Source organism: Tamandua tetradactyla, chromosome 3 (genome assembly GCF_023851605.1).
Source record: "Tamandua tetradactyla isolate mTamTet1 chromosome 3, mTamTet1.pri, whole genome shotgun sequence".
NCBI lineage: Eukaryota > Metazoa > Chordata > Mammalia > Pilosa > Myrmecophagidae > Tamandua > Tamandua tetradactyla.
This window is the reverse complement of record NC_135329.1, coordinates 205,988,825-206,012,699: the sequence shown is the minus strand read 5'-3', so window position 1 is coordinate 206,012,699 and position 23,875 is coordinate 205,988,825. Positions and strand designations below refer to the sequence as shown.

At 42.2% G+C, this 23,875-nt stretch overlaps 2 protein-coding genes and 1 long non-coding RNA gene across 25 annotated transcripts in view; 2 read left to right on the top strand and 1 right to left on the bottom strand.

The window, feature by feature from the left end:
* FBXO36 (F-box protein 36) overlaps nucleotides 1-21,806 on the bottom strand; it is a 155,794-nt gene extending 133,988 nt beyond the window's left edge. The window contains exons 1-3 of one of the 2 annotated variants that reach the window (XM_077155382.1): nucleotides 21,685-21,806; nucleotides 21,320-21,436; nucleotides 20,937-21,047 (exon numbers count right to left, since the gene is read on the bottom strand). In XM_077155382.1, the coding sequence (XP_077011497.1) occupies nucleotides 20,937-21,047; nucleotides 21,320-21,415 (207 nt within the window). In that variant the 5' untranslated portion in view covers nucleotides 21,416-21,436; nucleotides 21,685-21,806. Of the gene's footprint in view, nucleotides 1-20,936; nucleotides 21,048-21,319 lie in introns of both variants that reach the window. The other variant, XM_077155383.1, reaches the window with a different exon arrangement.
* On the top strand, nucleotides 37-10,487 carry LOC143678197 (uncharacterized). Of its 3 annotated transcripts, none has more exons than XR_013173103.1 (3): nucleotides 37-170; nucleotides 9,519-9,584; nucleotides 10,305-10,487. It is a non-coding gene; the product is annotated as an uncharacterized LOC143678197 (long non-coding RNA). The 3 variants fall into 3 exon arrangements; XR_013173104.1 differs by having other exon boundaries at nucleotides 9,431-9,584; XR_013173105.1 differs by having other exon boundaries at nucleotides 9,371-9,584.
* TRIP12 (thyroid hormone receptor interactor 12) overlaps nucleotides 20,677-23,875 on the top strand; it is a 188,393-nt gene continuing 185,194 nt past the window's right edge. For 8 of the 20 annotated variants that reach the window (XM_077155376.1, XM_077155373.1, XM_077155372.1 and 5 more), the window contains exon 1: nucleotides 21,704-22,046. The gene's annotated coding sequence lies outside the window, so the exon portion shown is untranslated. Of the gene's footprint in view, nucleotides 20,781-20,944; nucleotides 21,054-21,325; nucleotides 21,344-21,688; nucleotides 22,047-22,217; nucleotides 22,357-22,536; nucleotides 22,649-23,875 lie in introns of those variants that run through there. The other 12 variants (XM_077155379.1, XM_077155375.1, XM_077155374.1 and 9 more) reach the window with 8 other exon arrangements.

Here is a 23,875-nt window from a genome sequence, read left to right as displayed (position 1 = left end):
TTAGCTCACAATATTGAGATCTAAAAGAAAGTCCAAACAAGGCATCCTGAAGGCCATGCTTTCTTCTTGAAGACAGAGGTGCTGTGAGGCTGGCTGCCAGCAAGCCTTAGCTCCTTGGTCACTTGGCAAGGCACACAACAACATCTTCTGGTCTCTACCTTCTGTTCCAGGTACCGTTTCAGTTTCTTGCTTCCTATGGCTTTTTCTCTCTCATGACTGAATTAATTGTTTATAATGATTCCAGTAATAGGATTAAGACCCATCCTGAATGAAGTAAGTCTCACCATAGCTGACATAGCCTCTTCAAAAGTACCTATGTACAAAGGGTTCACACCCACAGGAATGGTTTAAATTTTAGAACATGTTTTTTCTGGTGTCCCTACAGCTTCAAACCACCAAATATAGCTTTACGTGAGTGAACATGCTCATTTGTGATCTCATCTCTCATTCTCTATCATAGATGTCTAGCCACGGGATTTCTAAATATAGCATCATCATTTTTTTCAGTGACTTACAGAGTTCACTTATACTGAAATATAAATACTTTACTTAACCAATCCCTATTGAAAGATGTTCAGTTTGTTCCCTTCCCCGCTTTTTCTGCTTATTATAAATAAGGCTGTGATGAATATCTAGTTTATGTGTCATTTCAAATTTATGTAATTATCCCCTTAGGGTGAATTCCCTGAAGTGGGATGTTAGGAAGAAGGATGTGCACCATTTAAACTTCACTAAATATTGTTAAACGGCCTTTGGGAAGCACATCAGTCAGAATTAGGTTCAAATGAATGTGACAGAACACCCAGTGATGTGGCTTATCCAAGACAGAACTACTTCTCTCTTATGAAAAAAGGGGAGGCAGTACATGATCCAGAGATCAGGCATCTTCCATTTGATTACTCCATCATCTTCAGAACTTGGATTCTTCTGCATGGTATGAGATGGCAGCTCCAATCCTACCCATCAACTCTTCCAGCCAGCAGGATGGGGAAAGAGACAAAAAAAGGGCCCCACTCCCAAGAATTCTTCTGTGAAGTCACACTCATTACTTATGTCCTATTGGCCAGAATTTCATCATGCAGTGACATCTAGCTGCAGGGGAGGCTGAGAAATGGAATCTTTTTCCCAGAATGCCTGTATTTTCAGCTAAAAGTCGGGTAATCAGTTATTGTAAGGAAAAGGGAAAATGGACACTGGGGACAATGAACAGTTTCTACCATCAAAGAGTGTTGTACCAATTTACACTCCCACCTACATCACAGAAAAGGAGCCATTTTCCCACATCGTGACCAAGACTGTTTGATCAGACTTTATCCATACAAATACATTTCATTACTTATAAAGTAAAATATTTAACCCATCCTTAAATAACTTGTAGAGCTTATGACACTAAGATCAGTGATTTTTTTCCCCAGAAGTAAAAAGACCATGCAAATGTGAGGGCCCAAGTGTTTCTCTGCCTGAGCCTTGGTTTAAATGTTAAAGGTCATCCCTAGGTGACTGTCCTCCCTCTGGGCAATCTATCCACAGAGGTGTATATGCTGCTCATTCAAAAATCCATATTTTCCCTCCTCATCTCCAGAATCCCATTAATCATCCACCCAACTGGATGATTCACAGGTATCTTAACTTCAACTTATAAAGGAATCGAACTCATTATCTTCCTTTACAAACACACCTACTTATCTTTCTTACTTTAGTGGCACTCCTTGACCCCCCCTGTAATCACAATCATATACTCTGTGACCCAGTTCTATTCATTTCACTTCCTTATTATCTCTTGACATTCCCATTATCTCCAAACTGCTCTTGAGGTCCTGACAACCTAAGAAGGTTCTTGCTTCTAGGCTTGGACAGATCCAGGCTATCAAGCAGCCAAGGATCTTGCTAAAATGCTAATGTGATCGTGATCTTTAATTTTCCACTTAAAGCCCTCTAAAGGCTCTCAAAGGCCCAAATCCTTGGTGTGGTATACGAGGCCCTTGAGGAACTGACTCGGTCCCCCTCCTCTTCAGCAATGCCTCTGACAAGGTCCCTGATTGCACCCAACATTTCAATTTCACTCACAGTTCCACAACTATAGTAATCACATCTCAGTGGCCTAGAATTATTTCTGTACCTTACTTCTTTCCCAGGAAAACATCTACTCATTTCATAAAATTCAGATGCTCAGGTCAAATCTTGCATAAAACCCTCCCTGACCCGACTCGTGCACCACTTCCTTACATGGTGCCATTGCTGTGCTTGGAACTTGCTTTTAAAATATTATAGTGAATAGGATTACTGTTTATAAACTCAACAGGCTTTTACTGGACTGCCCCTCTGTGCCCAGTATTGTGCTGACAGCTGGATTCCCAATAGTGGGCAAGCCATACACAGATCTTGCACTTGTGCAGCCTTTGCTTTGTGCAGTCTACATTAGTAAAGGCTAAGTTCCACTCGCTATCTCTTGCTTGCTGGAAAAAATCATTCTCTCTCCCTCATCAGTCCCGATGAAATGCTAAGAAACTGATGTTCATTATGTCATGAGGTATTTTCCCAGTGTCTCTTATTTAAGTAGTCCTTTATTTTTGCTTTTCAGCCTCCATGTTGTTGGCTGTTTAAGCCATTTGGATGTTTAAGATAGAAACAATTTGGGATAACCTTTTATGTGACCTATTATTTTTCAAGCTTTCTTCTCTCACCCCTGTAAAAGGTACCAGTTAGAGGTTTCTTGGCAGAGATGAAGATAGGCCTCAGTAGAGGATGAAGAGCTAAGCAAAGACTGGGAAAAACTATGTGTGGTGGCCCAGGCCCAGGCTGGAGGACAGAGGTGACATGGGCGAGTTCGAGGGGTAGCGCCCACATGGGGATGTGGACTCCATAAACAAGGTTTATAGGCTTAGCTCACAACACTCACAGCAGAACACAGAGACTGGGCCTTATCCTGAAGGATCACACAGGTCTCATGGCGATCACCTGCCTCCGCTTCCTTTCTCCACGGTGGGAACATTTATACCACAGAAACTGGCAAATGCTACAAATCGGGGCTCCCCCACCCCTGGCTGTAAAGGTTTCACCAGCACACCATTGATTGCCATCCTTAATATTCTTCTGATGGAAAGCTAGAGGTTTTCTACTCTCCGCATCTCCTGCTGTATCCTCCTGGAAGTCATCCTTCACACAGCTGCTGCTAGTGCTCCTTTTAAAACATCAATGTCATCCTAGCAATCCCCTGCCTACAATTCTTCAAAGACACCCTTCAAGTTCTTAGTACTGGGCTTAGAAAGCCCTCCTTGCTTCTTATTTACCCACCTTTTTCTTATCTTACAGTTTAATCTCCCTACAAGCAATCACTTGCATTTTTCTCTCCTCTGAGCTTTTGCATAGGCTGTTCCTTCTGCCTGAATGCCTGTTGGATTCCCAGTCTTCTCACAATACTTAGTTCAGGCATGACATTTTGACCTCCTGTTTTAGTTTGCTAATGCTGCTGGAATATATACCAGAAATGGGTTGGTTTTTATAAAGGGAATTTATTAAGTTACAAGTTTACAGTTTTAAGGCCATAAAATAATGTCCAAACTAAGGCATCCAGAGACTCAAGAAAGGCCGAATGACATCTGGGATTTCTCTGTCAGGTGGGAAGGTACATGGCTGGCATCTGAGGTCTTTGATCCCAGTTAGTTGTTTTGTGCTTCCAATTCCAGTGGCTTCCTCTTCAAGCATCTGTGAGTCTCCGCTGCTCTAAAGGCAAAACTCTGGGTCCTGGATTGCTTAGCATTTCATGGAAAGGTATATGACAATGTCTGCTGGACTCTGCATCTCCAAATGTCTGTGTCTATGTTGACTCTGAAGCAACTCCAAAATGTTTCCCCTTTTAAAAGACTCTAGTAAACTAATCAAGACCCACCTTGAATGGGCACAGTCACATCTCCATTTAATCAAAAGACCACACTTACAGTGGGTATGTCATACCTGCATGGAAGTAATCTATTCAAAAGGTCACACCCACAATTGGGTGTTTCACATCTTCATGGAAACAACCTAATGAAGAGATCCCACCCTACAATAATGAATCAGGATTAACAGAACATGACTGCCCCCACAAGATTGGATCAGGATTTAAAAAGATGGCTTTTCTGGGGTATATAACAGTTTCAAACTAGCACACCTCCCTTTACAGCTTCAGACTGGTTAGCTGCCTCTCTTTCTTCCTTTTAGCGCTGTACTGCAAAATTTCTACTCCTGTTTTAGTAACTTTTTAAAATAATAAGCTTCATTTTTAAGTCAGTTTTAGGTATACAGAAAAGTTGCCCAGAAAGCACAGAGCATTCCTATAGAGCTCCTGGCCCCTACCCCATAGTTTCCCCTATTTTTAATATCTTGCATTAGCATGGTGCATTGATGAACCAATAGTGGTATGTTATTAGTAATGAAAGTCTATAATTTACATTAGGGTTTACTCTTTGTGTTGTGTGTTATGACAAATGCATGATGTCATGTATCCATTACTATGGTATCTTTCAGAATAGTTTCACTGCCCTAAAAAAATCCCTGGGCTCCACCTTTTCATCCCTCCCCCCTACTCCAACCCCAGAACCCATGGCAACCATTGATCTTTTTATCATCTCTATAGTTTTGCCTTTTCACAAAATCATATAGTTGGAATCAGACAAGTGCCTTCTTAATTAAAAGTAATACATTTCCCTTCATTGAAGTGAAAGGCAGTTAGAAAGTTTACTTGGGCTTTCGGCAAGTTCATGAGAAGAAAACTTAGCTCCCAGTGTCCAGAGGGGATGGATCAGGCAGCAACAAAGAGGAGGCTGCACTGCTGGGCCGGAAGCAGATCCAGGGAGAAATGCAAAGGGATCAAACGGGAGTTTGGGGGGTAGAGAAGTCAGATTTAGATGCTAAGACTGACCTAGGTGCAGCCAATTTCCCAGGCACTGAAGCCCAACACTCAAAGCCAAGCTGGAGCAGCAGTTTTTATTGTTGGCTGCACGTTAGAATTACTTGTGGAGCTCAACACGTACTGATATCCAGGTCCCATCCCCAGAGACTGTGATGTAATTGGACTGGGATGTGTTCTGGGTTTTACTTCTATTTCATCTTCCCAATTCCCAGTTTCCTCTTTAACTGTCTAGCCCTAGCAGGAACAGCTTTCAACTGAAAAACTTAAGAAGCTATACAGAGAAAAAAACCATATACACTAGAATTTCTCAGGCAAAGAGATCCAGGGTAGGATTACAAGAAACTCCTGATTTAGAGCAGGGTGTTGGAGGGTGCATTCCAGACAGATCACAAAGGCCTGGGGGTATAATTCAGGATTGCTGGTCTCCTGAGAAAGAAACTCAATCTCAAGCAAGTAGTTTAAGTGAGGAAGCCATTGTGTTGGGTTATGGAACTTGGAAAGACAGTGGTGAGGCTGGCCTTAGGCATGGCGAGATCCCAGATGCAAAACAACAGCGTCACATTGTCAGCCCTCTTTTTCCTTCTGTTTCTGCTCCTCTCTGTGTTGCCACATCATCTTCTCTTGCAGAGGTGTGTCCTTCATGCAGTGGGGAGCCTGAAAGCTAGAAACTCCAAGCTTAAATCATTCAGTTTAAGGACCCTGAGGGGAAGGAGAGGCCAACTTTCCCTCTTTAATCAATGGGAAGATCCCAGGGAGAGATAATGGGAGTCCAGGTAGGTCAAGTACCCATACCTGCCCAGGTGGCTTGGGGGATTCTAAGGCCTGGGCAGGCCTGGTCCCTGGGCCTGCCTTGTGATTGCAGCCCCCACCCCACCTCAGAGTCCTCCAAGGAAGCCAGGTGGGAAGAGTGGGGAGGGGCAGTGGCCAAAATGAACTCTGGGCTGACCAAAACAAATGGTCGATATTTTGGTTGGAACAGAGATTCTGTGGTAAAGTACTAGGAGACAAGTTAAGAGTGGGAAGTGGGGCCAGATTGTGTAGCTGGAAATTGAAGTCCCAAATCTCCTGAAAAGTGTGTGTGTGTGTGACTGTGTGTGTGGTGTGTTCCCCTCAGTACTCTGATGATTCATCCGGCAGTGGTGGAGATAGGATGGCAGAGAGAGAGTCTGACTTAGAGATGGAGGGAGAGAGGTAGCAGGGCTGAAGGCCCGAGGAGGGGACCGAAGGGTAAGGGAAAGAGGAGATGAACATAAGAGGGAGTCCAGAGGGAGAAGGGACAAGGATTGACTTCCAACTGGATATGACAGGAGGAAAATGACAAAGCCAAGGAGGAGGGAGCAGCCCCCATCTTGAGCCTAGAAAAATGAAGGGAAGGGAATCTGACTTTGAAGGGCAAGATGACAAGTGCTCAAAGAAGCCTGGGGCCCTGTCAAAACGGGTTGTGTTCTTCACTCAGAGTTGACTTTTTAGAAGTAAACATTTAAATGACTCATAAAGACTGGGGTACTGTTCTATTACGAGGTCTCTCTGCTTCCAATCCTCCTCTTTATCACATATGGCACTTACTATATGCCAGGCACTGTTTTAGCTTCTTCACATTTATTAGCTCATTTATTCCCCATAGCCTATGTAGTAAATGTGATTATAGACTCACTTTTCACTGGAGAAACTGAGGCAGAGGGCTGTAACCTGCTCACAGTCTCACAGCTAGTGAGTAATGGATTCTGCTTCTAGAACCCATGTGTTTAAGTCCCAGGCTATGCTGATAGTGTTGGTGACTATCTGGTTACAAACTCTCACCTCAAAGCTTTCTTTTGGATACCCCTTTCCCCATCCCAACAATTACCAGCCCCATTTCCACCCAATTTATGGCTTTGCCAATTATTGCTCACTAATACTTATCTAAAATACAACATAAATAAACCACATGTACCCTAATTTCTTTATTTTTCTCCTGAAAAAAAAAATCTTAGCTGTCTAATTCCATACATGATAGCTCATCCCTAACCCTTTATTTTAAAAGCAGCTTTTCTCCATAATTATAAATAAACCCTTCATCTTATTAGGCTTAAAATACCAGTGTTGTTATGCCCTAACTATTGGAAATGTAGTTTTCCATATTTGATAGAATAACATAATCTGAGCCTTCATGTATTAATAACAGAATTCTATCTTATTCACCTTAAGACACTGATTTGACTTCTCGTTTAAATGAGTGAGACTATCTTCCTAGCTGGAATGCCACAATCACTAACAATTATAAAACAACCATAAAGTCATAAATGAACTGTTAAATAAACGTTTTAGTGTGGAACATGAGCTTGCCTAGCTTGCCTAGCTAGATACAAGCATCTCCTTTGTTCTCTAGCTTTGTTTTAGATTTCACATCAGTGCCTTAAACAGGTCTGTTTTTTAGTTTGGAGATGATGGGGCCAGCAGCCCCTGAGAAAGGTGGGACGAATTTCATTCAGGAAACACTCTTTGGCATCAGGCACCTTATTCAATGCACGTTTTAACCCTGTGCAGCTTTTATAAGTGGCTCTTGGGAGATGCCCAGTCGACGGTTCATGCAGAGCCATGGCCAGGCCAGAGCGGCTGCGGATGGGCCAAGGCTCCTGGCCCCTCCCAGCTCCACTCACTCACTGCTCAAGGCTACTGTTCTGTTCTGTGCTTGACCAATAGCCACCATGACCTATGAACTCCACACTTTTAACCTGGCCTTGCGTATCTGTGCTTCCTGCCTTGCCCGTTGCCCATGTCCAGGTGGGCCTCCCTTGTCCTGCAGGCAACACGTGGCTTCCACCTCAGCCACTGCTCATTGCCTAGAGTTAGAGGTGATGGAAAGCCCCCTCAACCTGCCATTAGTGCAAAAGACCACACATTGGCTTGTACTGTAACGTCTAGTTGGCCCCAGAAGCACAAGTAGAGCTACAAAGGCCTAAGCTCTCTTTTACCTCGTGCCTCTTTCCCCTGTGAGGGTTGCACTCTCAGGCCCGCCCTTATTGGGGCAGCGCCAGGCTCACCTCCTTACAGCTTTGAGCCTGGGGAAAAGGGAGTGTTCCTTTCTCAATATTTTCAGCATCTCGTTGGCTTGGATTGGGTTGAGGACCCATCTCCAGATCAGTATGGCCACCGAGAAAGTCAGGTGAGGTCTGACTACCCGGACTGCATGGAAAGGTGGGGGTAGGCATGATTTCCTTGTGGAAACCCAGGGCACTGTGACCACAAGAAAGGGGAAGATGCTGGTGGCAAAAGCATTAGCTGGGCCCAAGGACCGGCAGTATGTAGGCCTGGCCATGGCTGATAAGGACTGAAAACATCAGATCCTTTCTCTGGAAGAAATGGAGCCTGAGATGCAGAACCCAGCAGCAAGACACAGAGACCCAACTGACACAGAGGGAGATGGAGGGGTGGAGCCTTGAGTAGAGCAGCAGGAGAGCCCCTGAAGGAGTTCTGCCACTAAGGGAAGCTTGGCTGGAGCTGCACTGGTTCCCCTGTGACCTTCCCTCCTGGCTGGGCCAGAGGCCCTGGAGCTGCTGGGCCTTAGTTCTGCGCAGCCTGGCTGAGGGGCTGTCATCATCATCTCCATGGATCTCTGCACATAAGGGATAGAGACCCCCAGCATCTTAGTAACCCTAAGGACTCAACCAACACTTTTTATGTGGGGGAGGCAAAAACAAAGAATAAGGAAAAGAAAGAAAAACAGAAAATAAAGACTGATTAATAATAGAATATAAAAATGTTCTTTCATGAAGTAGAACAAATGTGTCATTGTTACAAGGAGTTGATTAAATAGTGGTAGATGGGAAGAAATGCCCCTAATGCAAACTATGGACCACAGATAACAGTAATATTTTAATATTTTTTCATCAACAGTAACAAATGTACCACACCAATGCTAAGTCTATAATGGTGGTGGGGGCGGGAAGTTAAGGGTTATGAGATTTTTTTTTTAAGTAATGAAAATATTCTAAAATTGATTGTGGAGATGAATGCAGTGATGATACTGTGAACCAATGACGGTATACTCTGGATGAATTGTATGGTGTGAGAATACCTCTGAATAAAACTACTTAAAAAAAAACTGGAATGGAAAGAATTGGAGAAGGGAAAAAATGGAGCTAACTGGTACATGGTGGCGTGGAAAGAGCTCTGCTATTCTGTGCGCTCTCGGATCCCCAGTGCTTTGCCAGGAAGTAGAGGAGGCTGCCATGCCTTCCAATGACCATTCTACCCCTCATCCCTAGTGCCAGACACAGGAAAGGGGGAGATTGCACCCCAGCCCCTCTCTTTAGGGACACTTCCTAGAAGTTCTGAATACTTAGGTTCAAGGTCACACCTGCGGAGGTGGGGGTGAAGGTTGGTTGGGATGTGCAGTCCTAGCTGGACAGCATTAAAACCCAATCAAAAGTGGGGTTCTCTGCTAAAAGGGGGGACATGGCTGTGGAGGGGCAACTTGCTGTCCCTACCACACCCCAGAAGCTGAGCTGCGCACTGCATGGAAGTAACGCTGGTGCAGGGCGACCTCTGCCTCCACAGGACCAGGGACCTTTTCTGGGTGCGTTTTTTCCGTCCTCTCTTCGTCAGCAGCCCGCGTGTGGTTCAGAATCAGCCTATTTCCCCACAGATCAGAGACAGGCCCAGCCAATCCTGGCAGAATCACTCCTGAAGGCACAGTCCTTATAAGCAAGAAGTAAGTACTATGGCACAGAAGTAAGTACTACGATGAGGCAGTGTCCACTGTTTTATGTATTCATTACATGTTCTGGGTTACACTTTTGGTAAGCTAGTGGTCTGGTGCTATTGACCTTCTTCCAAAAAAAGGAGAGGTTAAAAAAAACAGTATTCAAAAATAATTTTAGGATTAATTTTTATTTCATTTATTTTTAAAGGGTTCTTTAATCACAGTTTACACACAAATGTCATAAAGGAGGTGGATCCCAAAAGCACCAGAAAGGCCAGCTGTCTCGGGTGCCTCTGGCCTGCATGCTGGCCTCAAAGAATACAGACCCTCCCTCCTCAAGAGCCTTGGGCACTGCAAGCAAACAATGACCCCATGGAAGAGTAAAGGAGCTGCAGACAGCCTTAGACAGAGTTTAGCACAAAAGGGTCTGAATGTGTAAACAGTTTTTTTTTTCCTGTTGAGTACCAATCTCTTTCTTTCAAAAATTAAAAAAAAATCAGGAGAGACATTTTAATAGTTTTGGAGGGGAGAAAGACTCATGTGGGAACTAAAGGGACTGAGGATGAAAATGGAAGATAGGGAAAGAAACTGACAATAATTTGTATGGCTTCATATAATCTTTAATATATTGTGAGGAAGGAAAGTATTATCTCCATGTTTTTTTTTTTTTTATTAGAAAATGAAATCCTTTCAAGAGTCTGATTGCTTATCTCCTCTTTTCCATTGCAGAGCACCCACTTTCCTCCTTCTCCGTCATGTGTTTTCCACATTGCTGGAACCAGAATGTTCTATCGTGCAACTTCAATCACGTTGTTTATTCTGTAGTAAAAAAATCCCTGGGGGATCCTTATTACCTGGAACAGTATTTTTTAAATTTCATTCTTTTGTTACAAAATCCTTTTATTAAGAGAAATTCTGTACACCTGTATACAGGTGTAAGAGATCCTCTATGAGGATCTATTAAGTACAAGGGATATTTTGTTAAGATATTTTCTTTATAAGTTCAGATTAATATCTACTTATTATGAAGTAAATGAGAAGAAGTTATTTTGGTAAAAACAGAACTTTGAATTAGGCCATGAAATATGATGAAAATTAATTTTAGAGTTATTCAGTCCAGCAGTCCATTAGTTTCTGCATTTTATTATAAATTTAAAGAAACCTTGATTCAAGCAGTAATCATAAATCAGTTCTCCAGCTCTTTCAAAAACACAAACTTGATTATTAAATTTCATCAACTCTAAAATGCCATCGGCCATAAGTCACATCATTATTTTATATACAGTCATGAAAGAAAAAAATGTGGTTAATTAAACTTGGATTTCAGGTAATAAAATGTAAAAAAATGTGTCTCACAATCACTGGGATACAGTAAACCAGCCACCCCACCCCATTAAACCCCAGTGGTGTCCTGAGATCGTGTTCTAAGAAGCCTACATGGACTGGTCCTCAACCTTGCCACCATGGCCTTTTTTTAAATCATTCAATCTTCCAGATCTCAGAGTCGAGCTTACTTCCTGCTTCCCTGCCCTTCCCAACCAGGCTACATCCTGTTCACACCCTAACACATCTTCTAATACACCCTTGAACACCTAGATGTCTCTCCTTGATTGCACTTTCCATGGCTGACATCTTATTTTTGGCATATGTATTTGATTAATATCTTTCTCCTCTGCTAGACTGTAAGCTCCACGGGGGCAGGAACCACGTACTATTGCTCCAATCATATCCTCCTTGCTTGGCCCAGGTGCTGATAACAACTGGGACACAGAAGACATGCAAACATTTGTTGACTAATGGGGATAAATTTTTTTTTTAAAAAAACTATTCACCTTACCGATTTTAGGATACTCTTCAATTAAAAGGATCCAGAAGATTCATAAATGTAATACAATATTAGTTGAATCATTACTAATATCCACCAATAGCTTGCCTCCTCATCACACATATCAGATTCAGACAAAAAGCACTGAAAACCACCAAGTGTTAAAACTCTCTCCAGCTTGACAGTATCATGACAAGGTGGTCAATAGCTTTACATCCTTAGCTTTACATCCTGCTGTAGCATATTATTACTCCCCCAGAACATAAAAACAGTCGTTTTTACGAACAACTGTTCACGCAGGTTGTGCCAGCATTTAGTAATAGGCGGATGTGTGGAAACCCTGCCTGACGCCTGGGCTTACTCTCTGCTCTAATGGTACCTGCCATGTACAGGTGTGAATCCAAAGAGGATCCGTCAAAGCCCAACTTTCCCAATTAATGACACATTTTTAAGAAGTTCTAATGTATCTAGACTGGTGGTGCGTGGCCTGTACCAAAACATATTCATCAAGAGCTTGGAAGTGCGGCCAAGGTGTTAAAATTTGGTATAAATCATATTTGAGAGTGTAGGTATTTTTTTAATTAAAAGTATTCCCAAAGATGAGGTTTGAATAAAATGTCTGTGGAATCCCAAAAGCACATTCATTTGCAATAACCAAGGAATAATTTGAAAATCAGTGACTGGCTGAATCAAGCCATTTTTTAAAAAAACACTTTTATTGTGGTAACATTATCTAATACATCATTTCCAATTTTAACTCCTTTCAAAGTATACAATTCAGTGGTCTTCACTGCATTCACAATGTTGTGCTGCTATCACCACCACCCATTACCAAAGTTTTCCATCACTCCAAACAGAAATTCTTTACCCATTAAGCATTAACTCCCCACTCCCTCCTCCCCCCAGCCCCTGGTAACCTGTATTCTACTGTCTGTCTCTATGAATTTGCATACTCTAGTTATTTCATGTAAGTGAAATTATACAATATTTTATTTCTCAAAATATATTTGTCCTTTCGTGTCTGGCTTTTTTCACTCAACATGATGTCTTCGAGGTTCGTTCAGGTTGCAGCATGAATCAGAATTTTACTGCTAAATAATACTCCATTGTCCACATATACCACATTTTGTTTATCTGTTCAACTGTTGATGGATACCTGGGTTGCTTCCACCTTGTGGCTGTTGTGAATAATGCTGCTTTCAATTCTTTTGAATATACACCTAAAAGTGGGATTGCTGGGTCATCTGGTAATTTGTAAACTTTCTGAGGCTCTGGCAAACTTTTCCATAGTGGTTGCACTTTACATTGGCACCATTCCACTAGGCATTTGAGTGGGTATGTAGCAGTATTGCATTGTGGGTTTTTTTTTTTTTTTTAACTTTTTTTATTGTAACATGTAACATATAAACAAAGAAAAAAAGCCACACTTTTCAAAGCACAGTTCATTAAGCAGTTACAGAACAGAGTTTGCATGGGCTTACATTCCACCATCTCAGATTTTTTTCCTTCTAGCTGCTTCATTTCCTTTCAGTTGCTCCATTCATCATGGTTTGATTTGCATTTCCTTAATGGCTAATGGTATTGAGCATCTTTTCATGTGCTTATTGGCCATGTGTACATCTTCTTGGGAGAAATGTCTATTCAAGTCCTTTGCTCATTTTTAAATTGGGTTGTTTGTCACATTAACTCTTAATTCCAGGTTTACCAGGTACATGTGATCTGCTCCCTGGCTACTCCTTGGTGGCCTATTGACTCCTTAGTTTTACATCCTGCAGTAGCATATTATTACTCCCCCAGAACATGCTCTGTGCTCACATCTTAGCTTTTTCCTAAGCCCAGTGTAGCACCCCCCACTTCTTTTTGTCTTCAGTCTCAGCTCACATCTACTCCTTATGAAGTCTTCTCTAGCCATCCTGACCACCTCAGGAGTCTCTCTAATGCTCTCACCATACCTGGTGTGCCGGTTTGAAAATATTATGTACTGCAGAAAAGCCATGTTTTAATGCTGGTTTAATCTTGTAGAGGTAGCTGTTCCTTTTAATCCTAATTCAGTACTGGAGGTTGGAATCTTTTGCTTTGATTATCTCCACAGAGATGTGACATACCCAACTGAGGGTGTGAACTTTTTGACTTCACCCATTCTAGGGGGTTCTTGATTAGTTTACTGGATTCCTTAAAAAGAGCAAACATTTTGGAAAGAGCTAGAAAAGAGAAATGACAGAAACAACAGAGTTGACAGAAACTGCAGAGCAGAGCTAACACAGATGTCAATTCTTGGAGAACAGAGACATGGATGTTTCGAGATGCCTGGAGCCCAGAAGATGTTGCCACGAGATATTAAGCAAACCTGAACCTGGAGAGAACCAAGGGAAGCCAAGAGAGGAAAGCCAGCCCTGGAGAAACAAAGTGAGGAACCCCCACAGGAACAGAGATTGAAAGCAACGGCGCTCAGAAGCAAGGGACAGCAGATGCTAGGATGTGACTACACAGCTGACAGAGGTGTCCTGACTCACTGGCCTTCCTTGGATTAAAGGTATCATTCCCTGGATGCCTTAGTTTGGACAATTTTATAGGCTTAGAATTGTAAACTTGTAACTTATTAAATTCCCCTTTTTAAAAGTCAATCTCATTTTGGTATATTGCATTCTGGCAGCTTGCAAACTAACACACTTGGCTATTGGCTCAACTCTACAAATCACTTTGCTGTGTCCTGCATTTGTCTCCCTGCTAGACTTCAACTTCTTGAAGGAAGGCACTTCATCTTTGCATCCTTGGCATGGTTTGGGATTTGTTGGGTAGCAAGTGCTTAACAAAGCCCTTTCCCTCACAGCCTTGCCAACTCTAAAAGTGCCCAATTTTTGTCAGCAGGAAAATTTGTATCTTGTGGTTTGAAATTTCATTTAACTGATCAGTAGTAAGGTTGAGCATCTTTTCATATGTTTATTTTCAGGTGTATTTCTTCAGTTAATTCTTTATATCCTTTGCCTGTTTTTCTGAGGTTATTCATCTTCTTATTAATTTATAGGATTAATCATCTTTGGATACTGAAGATATTTATCCATTGCCTAATAAATATGTGGCCAAAATTTTCTCCTGGTAAATTTATTAATTTTAAGTACTAGTCATTAAACATAATATTATTTTAAATGTGTTTGATCTGACTTCCAGATTTGGCATCTTGCTTAGGTGGGTCTTCCCTACCTCCAGGTTAAAATAATCTTATTTTCTTCTGGTATTTTTATAGTGTATCTATGTGTATAGCTCTTCAATCTATTTAACATTTTTTTAATGTACGTTACGAGATAATGATATATTTTTGTTCATAGTATCCTATTACCACAATTATCAAATGTTCCTTGGTTTCGCCAAGTGATCAGAAATGACAAGCTGGATGGATTCAAAGGATGAGGAGGATTTGGATATGGGGAGACTGACAGGTAGGGATTTAGGTGATTGGGTCCAAGTACACAGAGATAGCAGTGGGAAAGTGATGGGTGTGATTTAAGAATCGGTGAGGGTAGCAGGGAAGGCTGCAGCCCTGTGCAAGCAGGCCTGGAGCCAGGAAGTGTGTGGTTTACAATGATCTCCAGGACAATTTGGAGAAAAACAGCAAATTTAAATTTTAGTATATCGCTAAAAGACTACTCAAAAAAAGTCATGACAGACTAAAAGAGTTGCTACCATAGTTTCCACGGAAAAAGGTGACTGCTTTGGTACTGAAGATAATAAAATGCAAATATTTAATGACCATTTCTTTGATATTTGCTGATATGTACCAGGCGTATTGCTGGGTATTTTCCAAAGAGCATGCTACAGAAGCCTTGTTTCTGAAGATGCTCAGAGAAAAAAGGATTTCTGTGGTTACACGCCCTTGGGAAAAGCTCCATGCTGCAGTATTTTCCTGGAGATTCATGATGCACAGTAGGTTTTTAAAGCTCTGAGAAATTCTGCAGGAAAGAAAAAAATGTCATTTTGTTTAACACAGGATTTTTCATTTTATTTGATCAAGAAATCTCTCTTTGAGAAAGTCTGGTCTGGTAAATTTAAAAACTACAACAAACAAAAAGCCTACATGTGTAGCGTGCTCTTCACAAACAATTGGTTCTCATCACAGGTGAAGTAACCAAATGTCGCAGGGTTCAGTTAAGGGATGAAGAGATGGAACCTCAGGGAGGTGAAGACTTGCCTCAGGTCATGCAACTACTAATATGGAACCTCTGATGCAAACTCAATTTTTCTGAAAAAACAAAAAAACGAAAACCAAACCAAACCAAAAACCCAAATATAAATGAATACAAGAACCCAGTACTTTTTCCAGTATGAAAAAATATGTTGATGTGAAATTGCATTTTAGAGATGGAAAAAACCTTAATGTTCTCCTAGACTAATAACCTCATTATGTCGATGAGGCAACTGGGGCCCAGACAAAGTAAGTGCCTAGCCCCAGGTCAAGAGCTTGCTGACTGGCAGGCAGAATAAAAGGGTCTATGACTCAGTTACTCCCAATTAAGTGCTCTACTGCCCCATATAATTATGAGGCAAATTTGTGTCAGTGTAGGGTGAGACCAAATTAACTCCCTGGAATGAGTAGGTGCTCAGAGATGCTGAGTAAACAATCTACCTGGAAAAAGATAATACTGGAGCTGAGTCAGTTTGTCACGTAATTTTGAAATGGGGATTCAGAAACCATTCAATGACTGGGTTATAACATAGTAAAACAATACATACGGTTAGCTTCCAGAGTCTGACCATGTTATTTGTATTATTTCATTTCTCTGCCCGCAAAAGGGCCACAGACCACTTTAAACCATTACAGAGAAATTAAAATTTCTTATTCAAAACAATTTCACAGCTTTTTAATTGGGCATATCCTGAAGTGTCACGAGGTTGGGAATCATTTTTCTGAAGTGTGTCAGGCATGAGGATGACGAGAATGCAGTGGGCACAAGCGTCTGGTCTAACCCGTAGGGCAGGGAAGGGTGTGTCTGCAGTGGTTCCTGTCGCAGCAAACAGGTGAAGACGGATATGACTGCAGGATGGAAACCAAGACACATCTTGACAGGGCCTTGACCGGAGTTGGGCTGAAGGTTCTAAGATGCAGGGAAGAAGGGGGAAAGCAAATCCTTAAAGTACAAAGGGAAGAATGACTGGCTTCGGGAAACGCACAAAAAGGACAGCTGAAAAAATGGGAGGATAATGGTTTAAAGTGGTCTATGGCCCTTCGCATAACCAATGGGGAAGAAGAAAATAAATGAACAGTAGCAGAAGTATCCTTTTCTGGGCATGGAAACAGTTTGGCAAGACAGGCACTGTAAGAAGTCTGTAGAAACATTCAGACCCATCAGTGGACAACATCCTCTTGGAGACAAGGGAAGAAGACTAAGCAGGAGCAAAAAGAGAATGTGTGTTTATTCTTTTTTACTTAATCTTCTCTAGATAAGTGACTCTTGAGGATCTTGTATGGGAGACAGGGCTGGAGTAGAGGATGATTTAAGGGTTACTAGGTCTCCTGGGAAGATACCATCATGGTATCAATTCAAGATGTGCAACTTGGTGTTTGTGTCATACGATTTCAATGTATTTGAGAAATTACGTTTTTGGCCATCTAGGGGCCAAAGCGGTCTATCAAGTGGACCATCTTTCTTTGATTTATTCCTCACGTCTTTTAAATCTTATGAGTCCTGTTGAACTCCCAACAAAGTAAAAGAGGGCAATCTTTTATTGCAAAAGTAATTATTATCTACATAAAAAAAAAAGAGATAGAGGTGAGGATGGGAAGCACTAAAACCACTTTAAAATTTCACAAGTAACTAGTAACCATTTGGACCCCTCCAAGTTTGTAGAATTAGAATTATTTTTCTCCCAATAGAAATGGCAAGAGCTGATAACTCTTTTTTCTAATTATAAAAATCAAAGCTCCTAGGAAACTTCAGATCTTTTTTGGAAGTACATTCTGTGATGCAGACAGTGAACACATTACTCCATTCATAAGAGCTCATTACTCTAGCTTTTTCCTCTAATATTTATATAAAACTTCACTAACATTTATTTAAAATAAACTTTTTTTAAAAAAGGGATTATATTATGTTTAACCAAGCAATTTGCTTTTTTTCATTTAAGACTTTATTTATTCTACTGAATAAATAGAGATACACCATACTGTTTTTAAAAGGTTGTATAGTATTCTATGGTATGGCTGTATCTCGGTTTAAACAAAATTTCCACTAATGAAAAGATGTTTTTACAATTATTTTACTTTGGTGAATATGCTTGCACGCACACCTTTGTGCACATGTGAAAACATTTTTGGAGTATAAAATCCTGGATATAGAGTTGCTAGGTCAACTGTATTTACATTTTTATTAGCACTAAATCTGAAATCTTTAAAATTGGTCTGCAGTTTGAAATGGCACTGGCACAATTCTCTGTTGCTATATATTTCAAACAACTGCCCACCAAATAAGGTTTAGTTTAATTCCTTTTTCAGAAGTTGTTGAAATGATAGCTTCCAAGCTGGCACAAGGACTCAGGGTTTTTCAGTCTGTTAGTCCTATAGCAAATCAAAATATTTGCCATTTTTGGGGGTGAGCTTCTGGATTTCTTTTTCAGATGACATTAGCCTTAGACATAATTTTGAAGTTTTGAGTAGGATTTAGTAGAAAATAAGACTAACCTGTTATCCAGACCTTTTCTCAGCTGGAGTGGCTATAACATGTTGGTGCTCTTGGGATAGCCACCTGTGTTATCAGCTGGAAGAGGCTGTATTTGCCAATTCCTGGCTAATTGGCATATGGCTACTTTTATGGTTCTGAGTTTTTTCTTTTTTTTTTTTTTAAGCACTTTTCCAGTATTTGTCACATTTCATTTAAGTTCTGGTCACCTTAAGCAATACTTGCATTTTAAGAGGATAAAGAAGACAGAATTTCAAGAGTAAGTACCTTGAAATTGGTACCTTCCTGGACCCCTAAATCTAAAGTGATTTTGGCTTTCTCTGTACTCATGTATTTTAAAGTGCCCTGTACTATTTGTTAACTTGATAATTGCTCATGAATTTCCTTTGACTTTAAAGAAAGTACACACAAAAGTCAGATGATTGAAGTGTTTAAGCAAATCAGATGACTAACTATACCTTCCCCACTACATTATATGCTCCATGAAAGGAGGGACTTGGTTCACCAATGACTCTCAGCATCTAGGACAGCCTTAAAAGGTGCTGAATAATTATTTGTTAAATGACGGTAAATTCTTTCCAAGCAGGAATCATTTTATATATTCCATCTCCATAAATGCCCAGTTGCTGATGAAAAGTTAAGAAAAGGATCTGCACTCAGGAACACAATTTGAGGCTTTTTTGGGAAGACTTGTGTGAGATACCTCCAGCCTAAATAATAGTCAAGATTCTTTCCAGATCTAACATACTATGAACCTATGAGTTTTTAAAGCATTAGAATCTAATATAAGAAAAAATATATACTCCTATAATGAAAATGAACATAAGGAATTGGTGAATCTTTGATTTAGAAAGGATTACACTAATTTTTCTAAATTTTTGGGTCATCATTAGAATGATGAGATTTGAGAACTAAACTATATTAACCCCTCAAGTTATATTCTGGAAGTTCCTTTAAAAAAAACAACAACCATGGTCTCAAGTTGTTAAACTTGGAATGCTTCTGGAAGCATAAAAAATATATATATTTTAATGTTACTACATAAGCAAGAAGGCAAAGGAAAAATTTATGTATAACATTTACATTCTGGACTATGACACTAAAGCACTCAAATCCATGTCACATGTGCAGTTATTTGATTTTAAAGCCAATATGAAAAATGCAGTGAAAAAGAAGAAAAAGAAAATAAAAAGGGAATTTGAATGAAAGAAGGATCCACTGAAATCTGAGGCTTATTTTGGATATCATGCTACATTTTTTGGAATAAACGCAGAAGGAAAGTACAAGAAACAATTTTAAAAAGCCTCTCCAGAAAGAAGTCCATCTCATAAAATACATTTTAAATCTGGTCTTTTAGTAAGTATTTCTGTCAGGCCATCTTTTATGGGATGTTTGGTTTCCTGTGCTGAAACTTAGAAAAATTATTCTGTGGTTAGAAAACAGCATATTCTCATGATGGTTGACTGAAAAGAGTATTTTTTGACTTGCTATTTTTTAACAACAAATTTTACTTTAAAAAGAGGGTGAATTAATCAGATTTGAGATGAACTCTTCCTTGGAGAACTGTACTGGATATATTTAGTGTGTTTCTAAAAGAATATGGATAAGTTTTTGAAAAGGATGTTATATATAAAAAAGAAAAGAAAGAAAGAAAAAGAAATATTGGAGGGGGAAAAGGAGTCATAAAACGGAATAGGAGGAAGGCGTACGGCCAAGTTACAGTGGAGAGTAAAGTCTAGAGAACAGCAACAACAGAAGCATTTTTAAGGAAACCATTTGCCAGGAGCTGTTCTACAGAAACTTAATAAAATAAAACAGTAACCAAGTACTCAACTTGCTGAGGCTTACAACATTAACCTACTAGCACACATATAATACCAGATCCTCAAGAAAAATAAAATGCTCCAAAGAAAAAATGTAAAGCCAAATTTTTAAAAAGGCTGCAAAGTAAAAACTAGTAAATTTTAACTTACTTGAAGTGGATGAACGTAAATAAAAAATGAAGTACTATTCAATGATTTATATTTTTTGTCACTCATGTTAGAAAGTGAAGAATTAGGCTAGGATCTAATAAACGGGAAAATAAATGGGAAACGGTCAGTAATCCTAAAAATGTACTAAAAAAGTAAATTTCAAAAAATTCCTAAAAATCCTTGTTTAAATGTTTAAAAAAACATTAAGTTTGATAGGCTAATTTCATGCTGGTAATACCGTGATTTAGATTTTGAAAATAAAATATACATACTATCATTTCTATTTTAAAAGGTGCTTTTTAAAAGCTTATTAAAAATTTACTCTCTGCCTGTGCTCATGGGAAAATTGAAAGAATACTGAATATCCACACCAAAACAAAAAATTTATAAATTTCCAAATTTCATTTTATAGGAATGCCATCTACTAAAGCGCAAGGTGCTTGAACAACTCAGCGACAGTAATCTCAGACAGGAATTAGAAACGTGCACTGAGTGGAGGCCCATCTCAGTCGAGAACTTGATCATTTCATGAGCACAATACATTCAAAAGCCCACCTTCAGTAACTTTAGTCACAAAAATAGGCCGTTTGTTACTTTCCTCCACCGATAACATAATCCTCGGTCTTATTGTTGTGGAGCAGATGTCATTATGGGTGGGGCTGACGCGTAGAGCAGCTGAAACATTTTGTACCACCCCCCCGCACACTTTCAATGGGATAGAAGGGGTCCCAAAAAGGTAAGGGGAACGCTCTTAACGATCAATTTCTACTATAAATAAGGAAGTTTTGATGTGGCCATGGTAGTAGTAAATATCACAATGAGGTTTCTTAAAATTCTCCATGATTTAAGTCCTACCCTGGAAAAGAGCTCGTCGCTTTCTCCCCTCCCCTACCGGCTCCTCCTCGGGACACTTGGCTGAGTCTTTCTTTCCCTCCTTCCCACGCTGAGGTGAGGCTGCACGCAAGCTGGGGACGCCTGTTTTTCTCTTCGCGCGGAGGCAACTCTGCGGGTAGGAACCCCGGGTGGCGGGAAGAGAGGGGGCGGCGACAGGGGGAGGCAAACAGGGCTCGTCAGAGTAGGGAAGGGAAGGGAAGGGACGAGCGGGCCGTAGGGCTGAGGAGGCCGAGGTGACGAGGGAAATCTCCCGGCTGGGGGCTGAGATCGGGAGCTTCCGGCGGGCCACGCTCGCTCTCGGCCTAGTCGGACTCGCATTCCGGATCCCAGCCGGGCGGGGCAGGGAGTGAGGAGCGAAGGTATTCCGCGGCACGCACTTGCCTGGGATCGGGTGACCAATAACTGGTAATAGTCTTTGCTCGGGGCCTGGCCTTGTCCTACAATTTCGAACAGAGTCACCGGCAGCCACGACGCCATCTTGGGACGCCACCGCCGTCGCTAGGACAACCAGGAAGGGGCGGGACTTAGTTGGGGTCATGGGCCAAAGCCCTAGTTTAAATCGATTTCCACTTTTGAGCTGGCAGGGGAGTTTGTAACTTATGGTGATCGTTTACTTTTCCAGGGGTCACAGAGAACCCTGAACCGTGAAATTTCCACTCGAGGTTTCGGATGACCCGAAGGGGTATTAGTTCCTGCTACCACGGAGGGGAGGGGGGGTGACGCCGGCGGAGGGATACCAAGCAAACCTCCACATCCCCCTTCCTGGTCCCTCGAAGGGATCGGGAGGAGATCGGAAGCCGCTGGGAAACCGAGCCAGGCGTTAGGGGAGGGAGGGGCGATGTGATGGGCCGCGAGTAGGCAGCCGGGCCTGGCCCGCGGACGAGCCAGTCGTTTGGAAGGCAAAGTAGTTCCCCGAGAGTGCTGGAACGGGAGGGGAGGGAGGCGGCACGGGCGGAAGCGCACGCCGGGCGCGGTGCTGCGGCTCAGCTGATAATTGAAGGGACCCGAGGAGCCGCTGCTGCCGCCGCCACTGGGGGGGGCGGGGGGAGCAAGTGGAAGTTACTGCCGCGCCACCGAGTCCGCACCGGAGACTTTGGGGCCTAACTAGGTAATTGGGGCGCAGTTCTGAACGGTGGCGGCAGGCTTGGAGGAGGGGTCGCGCTGAGGGGCTGGGGGGGGGGGGGCGGGGGTAGGAGGAGCTGGAACAGAAAGTCCCAGGAAGCGCGGTTGTGTCATCGCCGCGATTCGACCCCCGCTCGGCCTGCTCCCGGCGGTGGCGGCGGGGCCGCGGAAGGAGCGGGCTCAGGGTTGACGGGCGAAGTGCTCGAGGGAGACCCGCGGCCGGGCGGGAGAAGGGGGGGGTCTGGTTTCCCCCCCTCCAGTCCCCCGCGATGAGGAGGCCCCTTCACGGAACCCGGGTGAGGCGTGCGGGGCTTAGGGAGCCCGGCGGGAGCTGGGGGGGCCGGAAGTGGGCTTTGGAGCTTGGAGGGCGTCTAGGAAAAGAGAAAGTGGGGAGCCGGAAGTGCAGGTGGGGGGTGTGAAGACGGCAAGGGTTCCCCGGAAATGGGACGGGGGGCCCGGAAACGGGGAGACTGGAGGCTCCAGGGCCGGGGACGGCCCGGAAATGGAAACTAGGGAGCAGCTCCAGTGACAACAGTTGTGGGAAGCGAGGGTCAGAGGAGGGAGAGGCCGGAGTGACTTTAGACCGCAGTAAGGGGTTTCCTGCCGAGGGGGACGTTTGAGGGCGGGTGGACCGGGAGCCTGGATGTGCGCAGGGCAGATTTTTATTTTTTTAAATTTTTTATCCGTGGGAAGCTGAGGTTGAAGGGAGGATGACGACCGGAGGGCCATGCAGGGGGCATGAAAAAGACCGAGAAACTTGGCTGAGAGGAACTGACCATTCTTCTAAATGGAGCCGAAGGGAAATTGTGGCTGGGTGGGATGGTTCAGGATGGGGTGAACCAATTGTCATCCCAGTTTCACTTGGCATTCAAGGCGAGTCAGTAGATTAAATTATTTATATATGTTTTATGTAGTATATATATTGTAAGATTTGCCCATTCAGTTTACCCCTCTCCTTCCTGCTCCTCTAAAAGTAATGAGTGGGATTCTAGTGCAGAGGTAAGTTAAAGGGGAGTTCCTGTAAGGAGGGTGTAAAATCCCAAATCCTGTCTTCCGTGTCACTCCCTTCCTTGGAATAACAGAAATCCTTAATTTGTTAGTGGGGGAAAAAGTACAAAGCAAAAGCTTAAAAACACATGTATATATGGGGGGGAGGTAGCCCATATATTTAATGATGGGGGATGGGAGGGGATTAGTTACTCTTGTGAGATAGGAGAGAACGAAGGGCTGCTTCCAAACCTTTTAAGACAAATTTTTGGTGGTTGGTTTATTTTTGATAATGCTGTTTAACTTTGCCTGGGGGAGGTTTAGCTTATGCATCGTGCATAGAGGTGGGTATAGTTTTAATCGCTTTCTTAGTTAATTGGGGGAGGCAGTGTGTCTTGATTGTAAGGGAGAGTGTATGTGTGGGGGGTGGGATGGTACGGTTGATAGTGCAGTGAATCTACTGAGGAGACCTCTGACATCTCCCCTGCTGTCTCCTTTCCCCGTAGGCTTTTCCCTGGTCTTTCCTGGGCTGTCAGATCACCCGATTCCGGCCTTTACTTTGTAGGCTCTTAGTTATGTGCTTAACTTTCTCGTCCTCTGAAGAGTCTCTTTAGATACTTTTGGCATTTTATTTTTTAGAGACCTCAAAGTTGAGGCTCAGAATCTCCTCTCCAAGAAAACAAAAACAAAAAATTACGGGGTAGAAAGTTGAAAGAGCTATTGAGTTAGGGTAAAAAACCGGCACTTGGAACAAAGGTTCTTGTGTTGGAGAGAAAGGCAAGAGGCCTATATAAGGCCTGTGTGTGTCACATTTGCACGGGAAGGGGT